General features: G+C 35.8%; 2 protein-coding genes across 2 annotated transcripts; both read right to left on the reverse strand.

The window, feature by feature from the left end:
* Positions 1–1,967: 1,967 nt before the first annotated feature.
* On the reverse strand, positions 1,968–10,686 carry LOC140764866 (protein CLT1, chloroplastic-like). Its single transcript, XM_073103685.1, has 10 exons — positions 9,976–10,686; positions 9,129–9,274; positions 8,177–8,214; positions 7,970–8,085; positions 7,057–7,156; positions 6,929–6,964; positions 6,759–6,809; positions 6,561–6,684; positions 5,253–5,378; positions 1,968–2,350 (listed from the first exon to the last, which is right to left on the reverse strand). The coding sequence occupies exons 1-10, from the start codon at positions 10,368–10,370 to the stop codon at positions 2,172–2,174; spliced, it is 1,311 nt and encodes a 436-aa protein (XP_072959786.1). The 5' UTR covers positions 10,371–10,686; the 3' UTR covers positions 1,968–2,171.
* A 567-nt stretch (positions 10,687–11,253) lies between these two features.
* Positions 11,254–13,396, reverse strand: LOC140765702 (uncharacterized). Its single transcript, XM_073104909.1, has 4 exons — positions 13,332–13,396; positions 13,078–13,201; positions 12,794–12,866; positions 11,254–11,676 (listed from the first exon to the last, which is right to left on the reverse strand). The coding sequence occupies exons 1-4, from the start codon at positions 13,360–13,362 to the stop codon at positions 11,428–11,430; spliced, it is 477 nt and encodes a 158-aa protein (XP_072961010.1). The 5' UTR covers positions 13,363–13,396; the 3' UTR covers positions 11,254–11,427.
* Positions 13,397–13,977: the final 581 nt, after the last annotated feature.

A 13,977-nucleotide genomic window follows, 5' to 3' on the forward strand; every position in this document is an offset into this window, starting at 1 on the left:
AATTAATTGCCTTAACTATTTAGTACGGTGGTTGAATTCTATCCTCCTCCTCCTCCACCATACAAAAGATACGAGGGTCAACTTCGCAAATGGTATAGGATACAATCATACAATGTATGTATATTTGGCCCATTGTTATACTGTTATTTGGAAGGATTGATTTTATTGTCTAGCTAATAAATAATCTACGGTCTTAGCAATTAATTCGTAGGATTCTTCTTCCGTGTGCCTTCTAAAATATAGAGTAAAACACATGTACAGAGGTCAGATGAGTTGGAAGACCGTGTATATGCCAATAATGGAAGAATACTGTTGGGAAGACCCGAAAAGTGTTACATACAGTTAAGTTAATAAGCTTGAGCCATTACGTACAAGTTTTGGGATATTATTATTTTTATATACCAAGCTAGTTTTTTCTTAAAATTTTTTAATTGAAATTGACCGCTCACCAAGCGTAACAGATCTATTTTATTATAACTTTTAATAAAATGCTGATAAAATCGGTGCTTTACTTTTAGATAAAAATAACAACAAATTCAGTATTTATATTTGTAAGTTTATTAAATAAAATGTTACATTTTATCAGCAATTTATATATGTAAAATGTTATACTTATCAATAATTTATTTATAAATTTTAGATGGAATATTGATATATTTAACTAAGTCTCTCTCTTTTTTTTGCGAAAGTATAGAGCATTGATCGAATTAATATTTTATATATAAAATGAAGTCGTTAAATTATTAGCATTTTCTCTTCTTAGATGAAATGTTAATAAATTTAGTATTTTACTGGCAGCTATAACAAAATAAATTATTTTTATATTAAATATAAGAAGTAGTCTATTTTAATAAAAATAAAATTTAAATCAGAGTTAGTTTAGTAAAAAAACTCAAAAGATTTGGGGAGGATATACATTTGGTTTCGTTATCTAATACCAAAGAAGATTGAAGTTCGTGAGCCAAATTGACCTGATCTCAATGTTTTAATTATGTTTGAAAGAATCTCGATGTTTAATAAAGAATAATAGTTTGAGAGGCTAGTAGTAGTAGTAGTAGAAGTAGTACCCAACATATTCACGTGCCACGGAATGGAGGCTTGTCTCCACAACCATTTAAGTTTGGATCGCCCCTGGACCCTGGTCCTCTCTTCATCCTCTTCTGTACATACAACACTCACACACTGACATATCCAGTTCATTGCATTGCTCTTTTCCCGTATCCCCGTCATATTACTTTGGCCCGCTGGTCCATAATCCCCCCTGTACTAAATCCTCTCATTTGTCCTTTTTCTCAAAAGCTCCTTGGATGGCCTCGCATCATTTCCTTAAGCTCTCCGAAACGGTGCTGAGCTTTAGCTTTAGCACGCGAGACGCACATGACAGCTGTCGAGAAAGCACCTTTTATATACACACACACACACACACACACACACACACACACACACTATATATATATATATATATGCACATGAAAGTAGAGAAAAGATCATACAAATTTTAGTATGATTGCGAACTCTTTCCTCAGGACCTCTTTTAAGGAGATCTAACAATAGAAGGAAGGAAAGAGGAGAGGAAGAGCTCATGGTTTCTTACTTCGATGCAAGTGCAGTGGCGGTGATGCTGGTGTTGACTGCTGCTCTTCTGTTGCTACCTTTGGTGCTCCCTCCTCTGCCACCTCCGCCACTGTTGCTCCTCTTGATCCCCGTGGGGATGATTCTATTACTCGCCTTTCTTGCTATTGTCCCATCTCATGATGCTTCCGTGCCTCCCAACATTCCTTAGTGAATCATAACCCATCGTTGATATATCTATATATGCAGATTTCTGATTGCTGCATCTTCCATTTCCGGCAAATGATGTAGATCCTTCAGAAGAGAGAGGAGAGAGTTGATAGATGCATTGTAAGCTACTATTTGCATCATTGAAGGAAGTGAGGACTGTATCACTTAACAGCAGTATATAAATCTTCTGCATCAAATGTTACGCTATTCTGTCTTTATTTTCTTCCACTCATGGAATAAGTGTACAAGCATGCGGGCAGGTGGCCTTAAGGAGAACTTCTGTTCTGCCCAAAGGCTATACAGATGAGCACAATAATACAAGTAAACATGAGAAGAAAGAACGAGAAGGAAGAAGGTAAAAAATTGGAGGGGGTGAAAGTTGCATTTCGCTATCCATGTGGCAGCTGTGGTGATTGTCGTCCATTGCATGAGCTCGGTGGCGGAAACAAGCAGTAAAGGAATAAGCCAGCCACGAGTACTGTCGCCCCTGCAACAAATCCTGAGGGGAGCGATGAAGCCACTCCTATGTATGGCAACGGCAGCGTGAAGGCGTAGATGGACAAGGGAACTGCAACAAAACCATCACCAGTTAACTGTTAATTTTTTTTATTTTTTCAAACTAACACGATGTAACCGGTTGCCCATGGGATGATAAAAAACTGTACAAGGGGAGAGAGAGAGAGAGAGAGAGAAAAGGAAAAAAGATGAAGAGGTACTTCTGCTAAGGCTGCTCATTATAAATTCATATTTATGTTGTTACTTTCATTTATCATGCATGTTCAACTCCATAAATAAAAAGGCAAGAAAAAATAAGATATGGCTAATGATTCATATTAATGACTTATGGTGGAAACTTTAAGAAACACCAAAAAGGCAGTTCGTGAAACCAAGTGAAATGCCAGGTAAGACAACTCCATCGTTGTCGACCACGAAGGAGCCCACATATTGGAAATACCACATCCATTCAAACTCCTGTATCTCTGAAAAGGAAAGAAGGACAGTAATGGCAGCTGTCTTAAGAGATCAATTCTTAGAATCCTAAGCCAAAAGCAACTTACTTAGAACCGGAATGGGACATGTGAACAACCATACGGTGGCACCAACCAACTAATAAGCAATATACTTCTATTTTTTGGAAGATAACTACATCATGAAAACTATATCAAATATCACGCATATAAATAAAATTCTCACTAAGTCTTCTCATTTGCATGGTTCAATCAATCATATAATATGTCTTGAGAAATCAAACTTTGCACCAAAGAAACTGTACGGCTTCTATCATCTAGCTTGATGATCTGCGAGCTCAGTTTTGCTAAGGTAATTCTAAATTTCCCATGCAACAGCAGAACTATAAGTCTAGAACACTTGGATTCCCATGTGTGTTTAAGCTATCAAACATGCATAATCTCAAGAGTGGTAAATCTCAAGGCTAAAGTAAAGGTGCATTCTGCAACCACTTCAATTGTGTGCAGTCTTTTGGCTTTATTGCACAATTTAATTAGAGAAACATGCTAACTTATAAGTTAGAAAAAAGACCATCTCTTTTTATATTTTAAGGAACCCTTTATCGAATTACCCCAACTAGGTGACGAGAGATCAATACCCTTTTTTCTTGTGTCAATGTCATAATGTGATTTCAGGGATAGTACAAGAATTACTTTTATATCATTGATTAAGCAAGCATTTCTCTCTGTAATCTATTGGCAGCAGCACTGCAATACTTTCTCCATCATAACATGGTCCTCTTCCTTCAGAACAATTAATCAGGACCATTCTGGCTGCTGACTGATCCGTACTAGATTCTTTTGTGTTCTTAGCCCAGATCCACTTTTTCTCATGTTGATCCAGGCCTGTCCATTTTGCTGCCTTGCTCTCGGATGGACTAGATTCAGATTACATACCATCATCATAATGACACAAAACGTTTTGTAGAAGAAAATAATCCTATTGGTCAGCACAAAAGATAACTAACTGCAAGTTGGAACTACCCCTATGTTAGGACCATGAAATTGCTTCGGTATTGGTCAGCACAAAAAATATCTAGTTGCAAGTTGGAATTTCCCTACTGATGGATGGACCATGAAATAGGTTATGGATAATAATAGTCCAATACCCTCACCAAAAGAATGTGAAAGATTTACATTTTTCCCCTATTAAAAAAGGGGAAAAAGATCATCTAAAAAACCACATATTTGGAAAAAAAAATTGATTTAGCTGAGTGGTTTTCTCAGAGATGGGTCGAGAACTGGCATTTCTACCTTAGAAATAAGACATCCCCTTTTCAGCAGTGTAATCAACAAAATATGGATCAGAAAGTCCAAAGACATCCTTGAAGTTGAAAACAAGGTGCTGGTAGCAAGAAGCAAAGAGATCTTAATAAAGGAAATGGGAAAACAATAGAGAAAGATCCTCTGAATGTAACTAGTTGTTGCATATTGGTGGCCTCCTGCCAGAGATGTAGACAAAGCAATGGAAAGATTTGTAAAAACCAACTTTTTCGAACTCATCAAACATCCTTCACCAGGAAGACAAGAGCAATAGCATAGAGATACTGTTGTACTATCCATAGTCCTGCTCACCTAAACTCTACATAAGAACAATTCAAAACAAATTTCTTGTTTAACTCATAAATCCGGATTAACTTGAATGCTGTCTTAACAATTTAAATTGGTGCCAATTGTGATCCAAGATCAAGCTATAGCATCAGGTTATGTAATCTATTATAGTATTGCACCAAACTCGGTCTATGGGCTTTTAACCAAGGAATTCCTTTCGATGGCATGTGTCCATACTAGTACTGAGACTGACATGGTGATTGGTGTACTCCTGCCATTTGCCTCATCTAGATGCAACAAGCAAAAACGTGCAGCTAAATCAGAGCCAGTGACTAAAATCCTTTTCCAGAAAGTTTTATCGTATTTGATTATTTGTGTATAGTTATTTTCTTTAAACTTCTCAGTGTCCAAATGCAACATTCAATGAAATATGGTTTTACCTTTTGTACAGCCAAGATATTTCTATTTCTGAAGATGTGCGCCTGTGAAGGTTCAAATCAGATATGGTCTTAAACAATATAACAACAGAAGCAGGGGGATCAGTGGGCCGCTGTACTTGGCTGCTCAACTGGTTATTAATAACAAAACCTTATCATCAACGTTATAAATGGTAATTTCTGTATTTCAAGTATCATAACCATGGGATGGAGCAGGCCTGACTACTCTCCAATAGAAGAGATGAGTAATTATAAGAAGTGATTAAAACATTTATCCTGCAAAATTTCAGGCCATAGCTTTATTACTGCTATTACACAGCACATATATATTGATGAAGTTGGCAAGTGCAAAGAAACTTGAAGCATAATTGTTTTGATAGTATCACTTCAGAAAAGAGAAAAAAAGCAGATAGATAACATAATGTAAATAGTTATATGTGGACAGGAAAGTTAAAAAAAAAAAGAGATAATAAACCTGAGAAGGTAGAAGCAAGGCAAGATACTACTGCAGAAGAGATTTTGAGAAGGTGTAGCAATGATATGTTGAATGCCATGTTAACTGCTACAAAGAGCAGTGGTAAGAGAGGTGCTCCTTCACATCCTGTTATAATCCAGCATGTCATAATATTCCTTTTCCACCAATATTCATTTTGTCAAAGACATGACCAGAATAAATTTACAGAAGATTAAAATTCATTATCTTAACTTCCATATAATGTCCTCCAAAATATCATGTGTTGAACTCATTGATAATTTTCTTGAGATGTGAATTTCAAGTAGAGGTGAAAATTTAGCAGAACAGTTATGAGTTATTCCACATTATCTGAAATATCATAAAACATGGAGACAAGGTTCTTCTAATAGACAGTAGAATTATCAATGATTTCGTTATATGAGAATATTGACACAAGTGAAAGGTGCTAATTATACCAAAGCTTTAATAGGGGTATTTGCACAAAAAATCTCCTTTAATTTTCAAAATAGTAAATATAGGCCCCTATGCGTTTTTCTTATGTAAATTGTGTACATCTAGTATAAAATATGAATGCATTCAATTTTAAGAGCCCAATCTTATTATTATGGAAACCAAAGGATTATTCTTTTCCTTCTGCAGATAGCCCACTTTAATGACATAATTAAAATTGCTCACTTTGTTTCCACTTATGTTGCGCATAAGTAGGAGTTCTCCATTCGACCAAGGATCTTATTTCTAATATTCAGCTAACATAGACCCTTATTAACATTGTTAATGTCCAGTGGATCAAGGGCATAGACATCCAAAAACCTATTTCTGTTCACTTGACTCAGAGGCTCACATACCTCATGCCCAACCTGGTTTATACTGAATTAATCACTTAATATTTTTGCTGCTAATCACAAGATATCATGATGACACTCTCCAATGATATGTTATCAATAACGAAGTCATTTATTTTGATGCTATAATAGGTAACCTTACTAACATTCTATAAGTTCATTTACGTTTCAGAAGGTGGTTGACATATAACTTGCAAATCAAACTCTAGCATATCCGAGATTGATGTACATAACAATTGCAACTAAGTTCTAGCCACTACATATCAACAATTGATGTACATAACAATTGCATTCAGCTATATTACAAAGTAATACAAACAGCTTTACATTGAATAGCAATCTCATAAGAATCATTGCTCATGTATGCTACACATCTTGACTAGAAGATAATAACCACAGTAAAATGAGTGCTGAAAGCCTGAAAGTGAAGTAAACAAAAGGAAAAAAAAAATGTGCCAAGGCATACCAGCTGACATTGATCCTATATTTAGAAAACAAGCTGCACCATCTCTAATGTATGTTGGGAGAAGGTAGAAAGGAACTCCCCATAACTTTGACAAGAAAGGTAACAAAAGACAAATAAAGAGTGCCTGCATAGAAAATGATTTCAATATGGTGCGAACAAACACAAACTCTAAAATGATCAATTGGAATTACTGTGCACCTGATAAGCAGAACCAAACGAGTTGACAACGAAAAGGTCAACTGATCCTCCCTGATACACAGGTATTACTTAATCAGTATCATTTATAACAGCCTATCAAACCATGAAGAAAAGGTAACCTGTGGATTTATGAGTTTAATCTATCAAATCAATGACATCGACAAGTATACCTTCAATTTCTTAGCAGCATCCAAGAATATTATCTCCTACAAAGTAACAATATTTTACTGCATCAGAAGAACCTTATCTTTACAGAAAGGAATAACCAGTTCTCTTTCTCTTATGTGCGCAACAATACCTTCAACACTGTATCAGCAGCTTGGAACAAAAATGATGTTATCATCAGAAGTGGCCAAAATATTCCAGCACTTTTCAATGAACTGCTAGCAGCTGACCCACTGTAATGTGACATAGACAAAACTTATTCAGTCATTTCTTGCTTACTTGCAGGCTTGCAGTTGCATAAGAGCTATTTCTGGAATATATCAAACTCTTGAACAATATATCAAGATGATGATAAATATAAATAGGAAATCAACAAGACAATAGAAGCACTTTGCTTGAAGCCAATGCGGCAATTAAGTAAGCTGAAAAGGCACTACACAATAGCCTTACAGCTTGAGGAATCATAGAAGATCTAGAATATGAACTAGCTCTTAGATACAAACTTATCCTGGAAAATATGTACTGATTGAGAGTGATTCTAGGCAGTTCAGTGCAATGGCATCACTAAGATACCCATTTAGTCCTTCACAAGTAGTTACTTCTGTGATTCTGTACTTTATGATGGCCACAGTAGCAAGTTGCAAGTTGGATGATGAAAAAACTTGGTTAACTGAAATCCTTAGTTTTTGAATGGCTAAGAGGCCAGCTTTCATAAATTGCTTTTAGCAATAAACAGAAGTCATGATGTGCTCCTAAAATGTGCACTTTCATTAAGTTCTCATTGATACAATCAGCGATGATACACAATTGTTGAAAAGAAAATATGTTTTTTCTCACAATCAAAGGATTTGATGTCACCCTTTCATGGGATGTTCATAGACTGTATTCAAGCTTATCAATTGGCCAAAAAACGAAAAAAGGAAAACTGATAACAGCCAATTTTAGTTTTCAAAATAGTGAAATCACATCATGTCAAGATTTTTCTCTTTCATGAATCAAATTGTCATTATAGTCCTACTATATGTGTGCTGTTAATAAAATACTACCTTGCTACCGTTATCATCACACCAATAGTCACAAGAAAGCATCCAAATATTTGGTTGAAACTATATCGTCTCTTTAGAAAAATAACTGACAAGAGAAGCTGCCAAACAAGAAAGGTCTGCAAAGAAATCATTAAAGACTGTATCAGGTAATCTGGATTCTATGTGCGGACAACATGATTTATACATAATGTTTATAAATATCATCACCTGAGATAGTATTGGAATTGAAGCCCCTGATAGTACAGCTATTCAAACAAAGAGCAAAAAACATAATAGTATAAGTATAAACATTCAACAATAGAAATAGGTTCAATTAACTAAAGAACTACTAAAAAGGTGAGCCTAATTAAATAAGCAATAAAGCTGCCGCACAGTGAGAAATCCTTGGGACATGATTTCAAAATATGCAACAAAAGTAACGTAAACTTGCACAATCACAAAATAGTTGCTAAATGTTGCTATAAATTGGAATGAAGTGTAAGGCAAAGCCTTTCCCTTTACATAATATTACACATTGTTCTAAAAAAGTTACAAGGCCACAATAGTGGTTTTCAAGGAAGCTCTGCCCCTCCTCACTACAATATTTGGTATGGCCATCACAAATAATCTCAAAGCTTGTACTAGGTGCTATGCTGAACCACTATTGCTCTGATTTAAGTCATTTTACCCATCTTACTTCAGGTGCTAGGGATATAATCATTAATTAGGGTAATGATGATTAAAGAACTAGATTCTCTGGAATATTACAACAGTTGATGTATCTAATGATCTTACTGGACACTGTAGATAACTGACTTTAAGAATTACTGGTGCAAGACTATTATCAATCAAAATGATTAAAATATAGCACAAAAGTTTAGTTACTCGCACTTCTTTTAGTCAGCACTTCGGCCTTCAATATGTTTTGCCAGTCTAAGTTATAATACTTAATCAAATTATATCACGAAGATTAGTTCTGAACTACATCTTGGAATTTGAGAAGTATAATACTAAGAAGAAGAAATCTACACCATCTAATTGTTAATTGAAAGAATGTAGTATTATGTCCACCACCAATATTACTTCAGATAAGTGATAGATAATCTCAGGACTGTGACGGATTGTAAGCACATGTATATGAATTAGCTGAAATGAAACAATAAAAACTCTAAACTTTTACCTCCAGCTGCCATCCCTGATACTGCACCCAGAGCTTCCAAGAGTCCTACAGCAAGAAACGGAGTCTTTGGTAGAGAAAGCATCTCTCGAGTTACAATGCCAGCATGATAGCGAATATACAGGATTGAGAAGTATACGACCACATATCTACAAACAAAATATGTGTTACAGGGCATACTATACCAGTATGGCAATATGCAAATAAAAGAATGAGTAAACCCATATATACAAGAGATCAAGAGTAGTATGATATCTAAGATGTTTCAAGACATCATTCCACTGAATGAATTCCATTTTAGATCCAGAATAAACCTATAATCCATATTTTAAGAAGTCTATATAATCAATTCATAAGACAAACAGAAATTTAAAAAAAAAAAACACATCAACTAAAGCTGTGGCAACAGCTTCTTACAGCCGCATGTTATACACGACATATGTATCATGTTTACACTCTGGAGAAGCCAATATCCTAAAGAAGAGGTGGTCACAAACACCACATGGAGCTACAAATATATTACAAAATTGCAAACAGTACTAAAATAATTGGAATCTTTTGCGTATCAGCACCTACATTTAGATCTTATTGCAAGAAAAAGGCCTCCAGCCACCTTTTTGTATATTTACATATCAACTCCTTTTCATCACATATATCCGCAAAATATCTACCGCCACACAAATTATAAGAATAAGAACGTAAAAAAGGATGGTCTTACTTGAAATACGGCTAAAAGGCAGGTACTGATAAGAAACAATTTATCATATTCGTCAAAAAGAGCATCAGACCATCAAAAAGCGGATCAATAAACGAACGATCTATGATCGAGGGTCGGTTTTGGTACACGCACCCGAACGTGGCAAGCTGGGCGAGGAAGAAGGGGTATTCCTTGAGAGGCACGAGGGCGAGCTTATACAGCACGCGATTACCGGCTCCGAGCACCGCCGTCGCCGCCGCCGCAAGAACCACCTGGACCGCCCTCCCCCTCCGCTCCTCCGCATCCCCGATCCTCTCTTTCACAGCGCAGCACCGCACCGCCCCCAATCCCCCCCTCCGCGGGAGCTTTTCCGTCTCTAGAGCTCGAATCTTGGCCTCCAGGTGTAAAGATCGGTACCCCCGAGCGATCCCATTACGCTGGATCAGGCGGTAGGAGATCGTCCGACGCGGGGGCCAAAACAGCCGCCGATCGGCTCGCGATTCCGTCATCAGAAGATGGTCGATAACTCGGCTAGTCGACGAAGCCATCGTCGATCCCGGAGCGAGTGAGAGAGGGAGCGAGAGAGATACGAGGAGACTTGTTTTTAAATATAGGGAAAGAGGAGGGGAGCACCGGATCGGATGCAATCACAGATAGCAGCAAAGAGGAACTTTCCTCGAAAATGGCGCGATGCGTGGCTGAAGTTGAATCTCACCACGTGTCGATCGGAGAGTTTATGAGGCGGCCGGAGTGGAGTTTAGCGAGGTTTATACTCACTCCTCTGATGTCACCGAATGCGTCGGAGGAGTTGCCGCATTGGTGACCGTGGCAGGGGTACACTTTTGAGATTCTCGATGCCTCCTGCTGCTTTTATTATAAATATTATGTAATATTTATTGAGTGCGTAGGACCACTGCTGGACCAGTGAGCATTGTGGCCGGTGGTGGAAACTAATAACTCTCTTAACTTTTGGGTGTGTTTGATTACTAAAAATTAGGAAAGGAAGTAATTAATTTTTAAAACTCCTTATTTTTTAATATTTAATTAAAAAAAATAATTCCATTAACTTCATTGATATCTACTTTTTAGCAACCAAATACATATTATTGTCTAATATTACGATGATAGAAAGATCGATTAAACGCCAGTGTTGCCGCTAATTCTCATGTATATTGATCTATATATAGATGTTTGAAAACGGAGAAATACTTTACATCTTCTTAAAATATCATTTTTAATCCATGCTGATATGTTAGTATTCGATATCTGGCTGGAGGATATTATCCCTAATTACGAAGAGAATAGAAGTTGATTTAAAACAGCTCTCTCTCTCTCTCTCTCTCTCTCTCTCTCTCTTGTTTCTTCCCTTTTTGACTCTTCCTTGCAGCCGCCGAGTACCAACTACGACGCTAATATAAAACCAAATTTATTGAAGAAGAAAAAGAAAGAAGAAAGCTACATGGGGGGTGTTTATATGTTGCTTATTTTGAACGTTTTGTTGAAGTACATAGTCTTAACGTTTGAAACTCGGGACCGAGTACAATATTACATACGAGAGAACAAAGAGATCTCTTTGTATGTAATTACTGTTTGGGAGATTGGCATTCACAACTTGTTGGTCTTGGTAAGAAAAAGAGCAGCGGCAGCAGTAGCAAGAGGGATGACAACGTCGTCCGAGAATGAGTTAGCTCCTGGGATGATCTTCTTACCAAAAAAGGCACATATAGGTGCACCATATATCAATGCCAGTATGTCCACTGCTTTCCCAATGTGGATGTCCTCCACTTTGATCAACTCTTTGATGATTTTTTCACATTGCGCTTTGCTCAGCGCGCCGCCGTCTTTCTTGTTCTCCTGCACGAATGTTGAAAGAGCAATGAAATGATTCGATAATAACCGATTAGTTATTAAAATTAATTTTTATATATTGATAAATTTAAAGAGATATATATATATATATATATGATATTTTACGTATGTGACTAAATTAATAGATAAAAAAATTAAAATTGAAGTATTTTTTTATTGCTTTATCTTTACAACCGTTTTTTTAGTAATAAGAGTGTCAACTTTTATTAATTTATTATTATTATTATTATTTTATAAAAAAAATAGATAGCTAAGAGATAAATAAAATATAATTAATTGACCTTCCATTTAATTTTATTTAGTATTATTTAGTCTCAACCGTTCGATTATAAGAGAGAAACTAATATTTCTTATGGAATCATTTGCGATGTTATAATAGGCCTCGTCACCGTTACATTTAATCTTTAATCAAAGTAATTATAAGAGTAGATTACAATTTATCCCTCTGTGATTCAGACTAAGTTATAAACCCTTGGTCAATTATTAACAAAAATAAGAAATACTTGATGATGGTAGCGGTAATTTGGCAATCTGTATTATTAATTTTAGACAGAAAATCTAATGGCTATAACTGATATAGACCACACGAGGTCAAGTGTTTAATTTAAAATAGATGCACATGTGTTAATTAAAATTGAGTCAAATCACTAACGGGTTAAATATAGTGTGCCCTAATTGTAAAATAATAGAACAATCAAACAAACCAAATTGTTTGATGGAGCTTAATACTTTGATTCGATAATAGTGACTATATGGAATACTTTAAACTTAAGTACTTAATCCTTTCTTGGGTTACACTAACTTATAATAATTAGCTAGTCATTAACGAGAATGTAAAAAATAATTAATTATTTGCATAGAAATACAGTCTAATTTGAGAATTATATAGACAGTTTGGTTGATTATTCACTGTTAAGTTTTGATATAAAATTTAACAATTTGGTGTAGAACACAAAAGAATTAAGTTTTTAAATCTAGGTATAGCAGGCAGGTAAGTTGAAATCGAATCAAATCACGGAGGGTAAACTGTACTTAAGCTTTATAGAATATTTAGCATTAAAAATGAGCATAATTCATTAATCTAAGTGCATAACTTTCTTACCTCGTATGCTTTCTTAATTTCAACACTAGAGCGTAACTGTACTTGTATGGCTCCGGTTCTTTTACGAAGCTCTCTGAAACATTTAAAAACAGCATCGCAAGATATAAAAGAAATGATCTTTCCACCCCCGCCAAACAAAAAAAATGTTAAGTATTAGTGTAGTTTTAATTAATAATCTCTTATTTTTATCACTCATATTCTGAAATATTATCAAGCCATGGGTTTCGCATCAGTATATATGTAGCACATTATCAGTGTTAATTTCTTCTTGAGAACAAACTTACTGGATAATTTCGTGGACTTCATGGTAGAAAGAATCAAAACTGTCTAGGCCCTCGAGGTTCCTGCCCTTTATTATATCACTCAAGGTTTTCGAGTCGCTGGATTTAATGCTGGCCTTGTCTTGTCCTATTAAAAATCAACAACAATAACAACAACGACGACGAGAAGTAAATATTCAGATGCTTAGCAGTTATATATATGTAGAAAGATTAATGCAAAACAATAAGAAGATACGATGAGGATACTCTTAGATTACCGTTCTTAGACTTGTTCATGGCCTGCCCCATCTTTTTGGTTCTGTTGGAGAAATGCTTGCTTGGGCCAAGATGGTGAGTGGCATGTATATATAGCAACCTGGATGTTCTTTGGGTACAGCAATACTAATGCATTACTCTCATGGGAAGCAAAGAGAGCCGCACAAGAATGGGAAAGCACATTTGGTAGGCATTGCCTTGAGCAATGTTAGATTCTTCATTCTTGCAATCCAACAATAAGCATGTGGCAAAAGAGAGTAAAGTAAACACGCACCGAAATTTATACATCTAAACTCCTACTGCAGTATAGGGCCTTTTCTGCATGTATGTCCTTCTGCAATCTCTTGTTTATACATATACATATATGTATGTATGTATAACTAACATTAGAAACAGAGAATAACAGAAAAAAAGGGAAAAAGAAAAAGAAAAAGTTAGTCGACCAATTCAATCTTTGCAGGACTTGGTGATCTGAAAATAAATTTGTAGGTGTAAACCACAAGTGACATGAAATTGGAAGGACATTTGGCATAGGAATTTCTGACCATAAAGAAGGGCCCACTAAGCCACTAACAAACACCCATTGAAGAAGACATAATTGACAGAGACAACATATTGGATCACTAGAGCTCCAATGTTACAAACATG

The sequence above is a fragment of the Typha angustifolia genome, chromosome 8, assembly GCF_048772165.1.
Source record: "Typha angustifolia cultivar Huaian chromosome 8, ASM4877216v1, whole genome shotgun sequence".
Classification (NCBI taxonomy): domain Eukaryota; kingdom Viridiplantae; phylum Streptophyta; class Magnoliopsida; order Poales; family Typhaceae; genus Typha; species Typha angustifolia.